General features: G+C 44.3%; 1 protein-coding gene across 13 annotated transcripts in view; it reads right to left on the bottom strand.

Annotated features, from left to right (window-relative positions):
* Window positions 1–10537, bottom strand: part of ST7 (suppression of tumorigenicity 7) — a 240475-nt gene that overhangs the window by 9524 nt on the left and 220414 nt on the right. For 12 of the 13 annotated variants that reach the window (XM_006770007.2, XM_015567992.1, XM_006770008.2 and 9 more), the window contains one exon: window positions 2046–2138. In XM_006770007.2, coding sequence (XP_006770070.1) covers window positions 2046–2138 — 93 coding nt within the window. Of the gene's footprint in view, window positions 1–2045; window positions 2139–10537 lie in introns of those variants that run through there. The other variant, XM_015568001.1, reaches the window with a different exon arrangement.

The following is a 10537-nucleotide window of genomic DNA, read 5'->3' as shown; positions in this document are numbered from 1 at the left end:
TTTGGAGATGAGGGTCATCTGGCACATTTGCGGGACACTTGTGATGATGAATATACCGCCAAAATACATAAATAAATAAATAACTGGTGCTCTTTAGAGCACCTTCCATAACTTTTAAATTTCAAATGCTGGGTTTGGGGAAACCAAAGAGCTGTACCACTGAGAAAATGGACTCCTTGCTTCCTGTGGCTCTGTGGCTGCCTGTGACCTGGTTGGAGGGGGTGCTGACCAGGGGGGTGGGGGCTGGCCTCCCTGAGAGGCCCTGGTAAAGGGAAACCATGCAACTGCATGTGGACAATATTGCCACTTGAACCAAAAGGATCCAAGTGCTCCACTTCCGTCGGCAAATCCAAGATGTGAAGGCCTTTCCTTGACTGCTCAGCTCTCATTACTTAGATCCCTAAGAGTCATCCACTCTGCTGACGCTAAGGGTGGAGAGGGGCCGAGAGGGAGAGAGGGGCAAAGCTAACCAACCACACACCTGAACCAGGGAAGTCAACCTGCTAGGGTTCAGACGTGGGTGGAAGTGTACTCAGGGCCACTGTGGCAACAGCGACTTTCTCCACATTCTCGCTCTCAAAACCCAGCCCCCCCAAACTTTTGAGGGAAGATCAGACTTGGACCACTGCATTCAATTAAATAAATGTGAGCCATAATTTCCTACTTCAGGCTTATAAAAATTATTCCTGTAAAGTTTCTTTTAAGAACTGTAATCTTGTCGTAACAGTGAATCTACCCCCATGGAAACTTAGTTGGACTCAACTAAAACATTTAAAATAGTGTACTTTTCAGAAAACTGTCTCTCATACCAGAAAACTGAAACTTTAACAAGGATCTCCCTGAAGGGGAAGTCAAAAGGTGAAGCCCATAAGAGGGGTTTCTGAAATCAAATCTAATGTAGTGTGAGACATCAGACCCTTGTCACAATCGGACTCGGCCAGCGAGGAACAACATGTCACCGAGGCCTCCCAGCTCCCTCAGTAACGAAGTGCACACTGGGGCTAGCTAGCAAGGAGACAAGTGAGCCACCTCCTGCTACTGCAATTTAAGACAGAGATTCGTTTTGCACCCAGACCCCACCATGTTGGAGATTTATGACTGGCTCAATAATGCTGGTGTTGGACAATTTACTATGCACTCAGGGCTCCAACGTTACACAATTCCTCTGGGCAAAGTATTTAAATATGTTACAGTTATGAGGTATGATATAACTGGGGCTGGTAAAAGGGAGGGGTGGCAGGAGAGAGATGGGAAAGAAGGACTAGCCAAAATTTGGAGCTCATTATCCGAGGGAGAAAAATAGGTCCTAAGTCAGGGCCACATGAAGAGCCTGGACCTGATCCTCGTGCACAGTATAATTTGATAACTAGTTACCCCAAATTGTCAAAACGGTGTCGTGTTACAGTCAACCAAATCGTATTTTCCACACGTGGTATGGGCAGACCCAGCTGGTACGGCACTCGAGGGCAGAGGCCTGCTCATACCATGCGGAGGCGGCACATGGGCTCCGCACGTGGTGTGCAACTCACTACGTGCAGCTCTTAGGTGCTCGCGGGAATCCCTCTGGCCAAGAGTACTGCAGCACCACAGAGAACACACCTCCCGCCCCACAACTCCACCTCTGGCAAAGGTGCCAGGTCCTGTGCTGCTCTCCCATCAGTGACTCATCAGCTCCTGTGAAGTCTGTGCGAACTGCCTGTGGCAGAGGAGAGGCGAGGCAGCACTCTGCACACTAGACCAGCCCAATCAGCATCAGCCCCAAAGTAGGGGTCTCTGTGCTCAGGCCAACACGATGCCTCTTCATGTAAATTTCAGTCCTGGCCGGGGGTGGGGGGGTGCCTTTGTCTTTGACAAATCTGAAGAGATTTAGAGGAGCAGGAAGCCAAACCCACTCACATAGCTCACTTTAATGCATATGCTATCAAATAAGGACAGGGTCTGGGAGAAGAATAGTAAAAGACAAGGAACATTATAGACATTTATCATTCCCACCCCCCCGCAGGCACCCTGCTCACGGGCTGAAGACAAAGAGAGGGGAGACTTACCGGGGAGCAGTTCTCGGTCTGCTGTTTCTGTGCAGATCGGGTAAGGATAAAAGAGATGCCCCTTTTCTAGGGGATAAGGGATCATCCGAAAAGCTGAAAGAGACACAGTATGTTAGAGGTTCAGTATTAGTCTCAGAACTTCTCAACTTTTGAGCATTTTCATAATGGGGAACACTTCTACAAATAACTCCTAGAAAGGATGCACGATTTCCCCAAACTCTGAGTCATTGCCAGATAAGCTGTCAGAGGTGCATTATGATGTATGACTCACACATTAATCTCACTATATATTCTGGGCAAACCTCACAAAACTGGGTGGGGATGGGGTGCAGAGGAGTAGGGAAGCCATCAATTCCAATGCCCAGAATTTCCTCATCTACAAAACATTATTAAAATGCCATAAGCACTAATCCAATATAGTTCAACTAATGGGAACAGCACAAACCTGCATTGAAATGCTTCCCCAAGAAAAAAATGTGGATTGACTTGTTGGAGCCTGTTGTAGATGCACAAATATGAAAGGCATTTTAAAATCTATCTAGGTGGATTAGAATTCCAACCAAGATGGATAAAAACAAAAATCTAAAAATGCATGACTTGGGAGGTATTTCTAAACATTATGAAACATTTAAACCTTCAACATCATGTGGGAAAGAATGGATCCAGAGAGATTGTGTTTTGATGCCGGGCCACCTCAATTCAGCATCATATGACATGAGGTCTCACACTGAATCCTGGCTTTCCAATCAATCCGTCCCTTCCTATATCACCTGTGTTCCTCTCCCTGTGACCATGTCATCAGCATGTTAGTCTCACATTTCCTATGAACAGTGCTCATGGAGGTGATTTTTCTTCAGCAGATGTCCTTTAACTACAGAGTGCTGTAGATATAAAATATAAAAACTGAGCCCCACACTGGGAAATGTTGGATATCAATCCTTGCCTTCATGCCTGTCAAAGAGGGGTGGTGGCAACACAGGATTCTTTTTAGTTTTAATGCAACGTTTCAAGGAATTGTAGCTACACCCTTAGTTGTGTGATTACCTAAACCTTCTCAAAATGCGGTCAATGTATGTATTTATTTTTTGCATACTTATTTCAAACAGGAATCAGAAACAAAGAATGTTCTCCCTCACAAGAAATGACAAGGTTCCATTGTAACCAGCATCGGTGCACATATGGTATTTATTCTGGTGTCTGAATATTATTTAAAAGTAAAAACATTATGTATGTGATTCCAGCATTTGGAATGCAGTCAATCTACACCACAGTGGTATCACTCTGAGGTTACAGCACATTGCCACGGAGAATATAAATCACTAGAAACGCGGATTAGAGCAGAGCCAGTTTGCTGGCAGTTTGCTAAGTTAAAAATGTTATCAATTTTCCTCTCGTAACAGAAACCTCTTAAGCAGAGATTAAAACATTAAGAACACCCCAGTCTCTAACTGTTCTTAAATGGAAGGCTCACCCTGGCTCAGTCAGACCTTAACTTTCACGCAAACAAAGATGACTTTTGCCCGCGACCAGCCAAGAGAGCTCTCCGTACCGGTTGTGAACACAGAGATCACTCCAAGAAACCGCATCTCTCTTAACAGAACTGAGCTTGCAAGAGGAGGAAAAAACTACAAAACCGAACAAATCATTTGAGTCCTTTGTAAGATACACCAAAATCTTCTCTGGGAAGTAGCACCTTTAAATTTAAACTGCAATATGGCAGGATTTTAATACTATTTCCCATAAATGATGGCTCCTTTAAAAATATCCCAAATATGTAGAAAAATGTATGTGAAAGTTTTTCTTTCTGCTTCTTCTTCTTTGTTTTTAAAATCCAGATTCTCATGTACAACTGGGCTGCTGTAGTTAAGAATCTGTTCAGGTTTAATGATACAAATAAACCCTCCGTTTTCAAAGTGACTATAAATTTGAATGCTAGATTTTATTCAAAATTTGAAGTCAGTTTGTACTTCAGGGAGTAATTCTTAAAATGAAATATAGGAGCACAAGATCTTGAGAGTTGTCAACCATGGAAATCAAATGGTTAGTTGGTATCTTTTCAGTCAGATGCCAAATGTATTTTTACATGCATTAAGCTAGCTTTTTTTCCTCTAATCAGATCTGGTCTTTTTGGAGAGGGTGGAGACATTGATTATAAATCCCCTCATTTTTATTGAGTACATTGCTGACCGTTACCTATCGTACACCAACCCAAGTAAGAGAGGTATGTGTCTGTCATTTAATTTTAATTTTTATCCAATCCCAGAGGTTTCCAATCCCCCCCCCCCCCCACACACACACACCTTGCACTGCCCCCCTGGCCCCCACCGCCATGATTGTAAAGATGTGTATTAAGGTGCTCTTTAAAATCATGCTCTTTCTCATGTCAGTTGTTATTTACATCGAGTTCATAAAATAATAGTAAGACTTTTGGCTTCACTGAACAAAAGCAAATGCAGTTTCTGTTTGTATAATTCTATCCTTCAGCCACCCTGCTGTGCAGGGTCAGGAAAGTGCAGCTGTGAGATAAGCAGAGTGAGCCTGGAGCGGGAAGAGGCGCTGCTCATGCCGCCCCAGCTTTGCCTCCACCTCCTGGGCCTTTCCCTGCAAAAACGTGCCTCAACTGCTCCGCGAGAACCTCGTGGCTTTAATGTCCAGAAATTTTGCAAGAACAAATATGAGCACACTGATATGGCAGTGCAAATATGAAGGAAAATAAGGTCATTTAATCTATTTTATGAATTTGATTTATTTTATGTGCGATCCCAAACCTAAAAATCTTTTCTGAGAAAACACTCATTTCCAAGAAATTAAAGATACATATGTATTTTCTTAAAAACAAAACAAAAAAGCTAGGTTACTCCGTATACCACATGGCACACAAATGGCATTTGTCTGTTCCTTTGTGTGCATCGCTCCCTACCTTGATCTGGGCTGTGCCCCTGTTGTGGGTGACAGGAACCGGGAACCAGTTAATGAACACACCAGGCCCCCCACAGTGAGTCTGAGGGGTTGCACTGCTGCCTTCTACACCGGACCAGACACATTTTCTCGGCTCCTAGCCTGTAAGTGAGGTGCACAGCAAACACTCTCCACCAATACTGGAGGAAAACATCAACAGAACCAAAGAGTGGACAGAAGGATGGCGCGCGAACAAGTTCATGCCTGATTTCCCCAGTGAAACAGACAAGGATAGAGGTAATGCTTTGTCTATGCTGTCTTTCCAAAGAGGATCCAGAGACCCCATAAGGACAGATTACTTGTACCAGTGAGAACTGAATTTGAGTCCCAGCTCTACCTCCTGAACATGTGAACGTCCTCCTCACGCAGCAAGGATCTTAGAGAAGTGAGCAGGCTCGTGTGGTCCCTGCACTGACAGAGCTCACTGCCCAGGGCAGAAAGTGGATGCGCCAATAATCATGAAAATATGTGTGAATGTTCCCACTGTGACAGCTCTTGATCGGAGAGATCCGTGGGGCTGTGTTTATCTGGAGGAGGAGGAAGGGGGTGACAGCTAAAGAAGGAGCTGAACTTGACCAGGCTAACAACTGCATGTCTTTGGGTGGGTCATTAATCTGTGTCGAGTCTCGTGGTCTGTAAATGAGAACATCACAGACCTGGCGAGGCTGTCAAAGGGACTACGTGTGACAGCAGAGGTCAAGGTGTCTATACACAGTGCCTGGCTGCTCAATACAAGGTAGTTTCCTCTGTCCCCTCCCTTTCTACTAACCCTCAAGTTCATGGTCTCTCTATTAGGTCATACTCTAGCTTACAAATAAAAACACTGCTTGTTTGTAAACAATTAGAAGTACAAATGATAGAATAGAAAATTATCATCAAAATACAAATTTTATATTCTCACCTTTTACTGCATTGTAGGAAACTGCCCATGAGGGCTATGTCTTTTGTGAGACTTTTGGGTATGACAATAGAGAAAGTACAAAAGTCAAAAGCCTGGGTTCTGGCCCACATTCTTTCAGTATCTAGTTAGTGGCCTTGAGAAATCAGTTTCCTTTGGTTAGATTAAATGATGTTCCACTCTAATTCTGAAGAGAAATTCTAGAGATTTACAGCAGATTCATAACTTTTTAGGAACTCTGGCACTCTGCTCCTACTTCCATGACAGTACTGCTAACACACACACACAAACACACACGTGTGTATGTATGTACATGTGAGTATATCTGTACATATGTATACACCTACACATGTTTCTCCCAAAGCATTTCAGTCTTACTCATCTTGGTATCCCCAACACAATGCCCGACACAGGAGAGACTCAATAAATTTTTGTTGAGTAAAGGAATGAACAAATTAATATACAATCAGAAAGAGCGGAATTTCCTTTTTAAAGATTTTAAAAAACTCAGGTGGATCCAAATTGTGGTCAGTCAGCAAGACTAAATAACATGAAGGAGCAAGCTGGGCTCAGTGGGCAGAAGGTGGGAACGCATTGCCCTGGATCTGGACACTGGCTATTCCTAAATGGTAACTATCACCAGGGACTTTAGCGGACCACTGCTTCTCCCAAGAAACAAAATCTTAGCTGTCAGGGATGGTGCCGTGGGGGTGGGGATCTCTCCTCCTCAGCCCCAAAGGTGCCAGCCTTTTGGAGGAAAGGTTTAGCTAGAGGAAATGCCCCAAGGCCCACATCTTACAGCAAGTAGCATTTACCATTAGGTTCAAAGAGAATAAATTAGAATCAGAATTTCATCCTATGCTTTAACAATGGGCTACTTTCTCCTCTCAAAGGAAATACTCTGCCTTAGTCCTCCTAAAAACCACCACCTTCAAATCTTATACATTATTTAGTGAATTCTTGGGGGTTGGGGGGAATCTCCAGAAAGAAAATAAAGAGTCTTACTTGGTAAAGTGGAATAAATGGAAACAAAGAAAGGCTAAGTGATGTACCCCATGGCATACTAGTCTTCTGATATATAGAATTAGAAAGTTAAATCTTAAAGTTCACAGTTGAAGTTAGCAGACTACCTTGCTTTATAAAATAAATGCAACCAAAACAGCTTTGAAAAGACATAGGTAGGAAGGAGATAAGGCCGCATCAGTATTTAATACAGGTAAGTCAGAAGATGTGCGATTTAAAATAGGGCCCCAAAAGGCACAATACCATTGTAAGTAAGACCCAGTTCAAGCAAAATCCTGCATTCATATGTGCTTTTTATATTCAACTCATACTTGCAGTGGTGTGTGTGTGTGTGTGTGTGTGTGTATGTGAGAGAGAAAGAGAATAACCAGAACCTACAGTGTTTAAAATAAGTATAATTCAGATAAGATGGCAGCTGTGTAATGAACTAAGAAACATATTTTTAAATCTTGTAAATTAAAACTTCCCCCCTTTCTTGATTATCCTGAATTTAAGGAACATATTGTGTAATTTCAAGGGCTGGGACAGTGATGAATCAAACATTTTAGAAACCTTTGAAATGCTGATGGTTTGAGGACTCTTTTTTTTTTAAACCACCATATGTTTCAAACCCAAACAATCTCTGCCATGCATCAGCTGGATTTGGGGGTTTTATAAAAAAAAAAAGTGAGTTATTTCAGCCTAATTGTTGAGAAACTCACTTAATCCCACAAGATGACTAATGCTCCAGCATTTAAAAAAAAAAACACACAACATTAAAGAGGAAAGCAAAATAAACCTCCATCCTGGCCCCTAAACACTTCTGACAGAATTTTTTTTAAATCTCCAAATTAAAATTTGACCAAAAAAATACTCATTTTTAACATGGAAACTAGTGAAATTAGGTGCTGCTACCTTTCTCCCTGAATTCCCTATTAATGAAAAGGGGACACTGAAAGAAAATCGGGGGATGCCCTAAACTTTCAGAAGGAAGACAAACCTGGTTTAAAGAAGGAAACCTACATTGGGAGGCTGGAGATGTCAAAAGGCACCACCATGTGGTGCACTGGAGGAAGTGCAGTGGCCTGCGCTCAGGCACGACCCAGGGGAAGCCCACCACCTACTCCAGGAGGGAGAGGGAGCAGCTCAGGTGCTACAATTGTGGGGGGTGGGGGGTGGGCTTTCATATCAGGCGTGCTTCACAGTGCTCAAAAATTGGGTAAATTAAGTAAATACCACTGAAAGCAGGCAAGTCAGAATTCTGATCCAAGTCCTCAGATTTAAAATCCAGAGCTCATCCTAAATACAGAGAACAGTTTGGTGGTTACCATAGGAGGTTGGGAGTGCAACGGGTGAAGGAGGTCAAAAGGTAAAAACATCCAGTTATAAAATAAATAAGTGACAGGGATGTAATGTACAATGGTGACTATAGTCAATAACACTGTGTTGCATATTTGAAAGCTGCTAAGAGAGTAGATCTTAAATATATACAAACTAGAGGCCTGATGCACCAAATTCATGCACAGGAGAGGGGGGTCCCTCAGCCTGGTCTGCACCCTCTCTAAACCCAGGCAGGCAGGGATCAGGCCTAAACCGGCAGACTGACATCCCTCTCGCAATCTGGGACTGCTGGGTCCTAACCGCTCACGTGCCTGCTTGCCTGATCACCCCTACCCCCTCTGCCTGCCTGATCGCCCCTACCTGCCTCTGCCTCGGCCCCCAGCCTAAGCCGCAGTCTGGCCTCCCTCTGCCGGAGGCAACCTGGCTGATCAGGGGAAGGCACCGCCCCCATCACCCCGCTGCTGCTGCTGCCACTGGCGGCCACCATGGCTGCCTGAGCCTCAGGTCTCGCAGTCAGACGTGGCTTGCCTGAGCCTCGGGCTGGACCTGGGCAGCAGTAGCCGCCATCCACGGCTTGCCTGAGCCTCGGGCAGCTGCTGAGGCTTTGTCCGTAAGGACGTCCGAAAGAAGTCTGTCCGAATTAGCATATTACCCTTTTATTACTGTAAATTATGAAATCATCGCATTGTATACCTGAAACTAATACCTTAGATGTTGACTATACCTCACTAAAAAATAAATTAAAATGAAACAAAACCCAGAGCTCTGATGTTTCCATTTAACTTTGGACACTGATCTAGAAGTAATGGCAAAGGATTGCACACAATTGTGTGGAGTTGGAATGGTATTCTTTCATATAAATTGCACGACTGATTTATAGCTTTGTTTGTAAAAAAGACCAAAGTGCTTGTAATGAAAGATTATTTTTTAAAATTAACATATATGTGTATATACACACACATACCCTAATATATAAAACCCTGGGTCATAACAACCAGTAACGACTGAGGCTCCACCAACTGGAAGTCAGTCCTGCAGCCAGCGCTGGGTTGCCACGGCTGACTGCAGGCATGGTGCCCCAGCACTGATTGCTGAGGGGGTTGTGAATCAGGGCCAGAGAGAGGCCTGAAGGGAGAAGCAGGGACTGATCCATTGCCCCTGTGGCAGCTTTTGATCAGCACTTGCCTCTCTCTTTCTCTCCCAGTCTGACCAGCAGCCATGCCTCCATTTCTCTCCAGGCCTTCACTGGGCTGCTGATCAGCCCCACCCTTCTGATCATGCCCTGTTGATAGGCCCAGAGATGCTGACTGACACAGAAACTGACCAATCAGAACCAAATCTGGGCCAACTGTGAGGAGCCAATGGCTGCCTAGGAGGCAGAGCTTTTGATGCTGACTGGCATAGAAAACGACCAATCAGAACCAAATCTGAGTGAAGTGTGAGGAGCCAATGGCTGCCTAGGAGGCAGAGCTTTGGATGCTGACTGGCATAGAAAACGACCAAACAGAACCAAATCTGAGAGAAGTGTTTGTTTGTTTGTTTTTGGGGGTGAGATCAGGCTGGCACGGGAGAGCAGTTGGGGGCAAGATCAGGCCGGTAGGGGAGGGCAGTTAGGGGCGATCAGGCAGGCAGGCAGAGGGGTTAGAGACAATCAGGCAGGCAGGCAAAGACAGTTAGAGGCAATCAGGCAGGCAGGCAAGTGAATGGTTAGGAGCCAGCAGTTCCAGATTGTGAGAGGGATGTCTGACTGACGGTTTAGGCCCGATCCCACAGTGTCAGGCCTAAACCAGCAGTCGGACATCACCCAAAGGGTCTCCGAACAGAGAGAGTGCAGGCTGGGCTGAGGGACGCCCCCCTTCATGCACGAATTTCATGCACCAGGCCACTAGTATATACATATTTATGCTTGTAGAAAATATATATCCTTGCATAAAATTTGAAAAATACAAATATGAAGGGAAAAACACTTAAAATTTATTTAAAGATGTATTAATTTCCAGTAGCTTTCCTTTGTTTACAATTGGATTTATTTATTTATTTTTTAATAAAAATGGGCTCATTCTACATTTAAAATATTTAAGTCAGTATTCAACAACAAAAAATTTGGTTTTATATAAAACTAGAGGCCCCGTGCACAAAAATTTGTGTACTCGGGGGGGAGGGGCGGTCCCCCTCAGCCCGGCCTGCCCTCTCTCACATCCAGGAACCCTCAGGGGATGTCCTACTGATGGCTTAGGCCTGCTCCCCGCCTAAGCCGTAGTCTGGCCTCCCTCTGCAGGAGGTGACAGTTTCT

The sequence above is a fragment of the Myotis davidii genome, unplaced genomic scaffold (genome assembly GCF_000327345.1).
Source record: "Myotis davidii unplaced genomic scaffold, ASM32734v1 scaffold384, whole genome shotgun sequence".
Classification (NCBI taxonomy): domain Eukaryota; kingdom Metazoa; phylum Chordata; class Mammalia; order Chiroptera; family Vespertilionidae; genus Myotis; species Myotis davidii.
The sequence above is the reverse complement of the archived record's forward strand: the minus strand, read 5'-3'. Positions and strand labels throughout refer to the sequence as shown.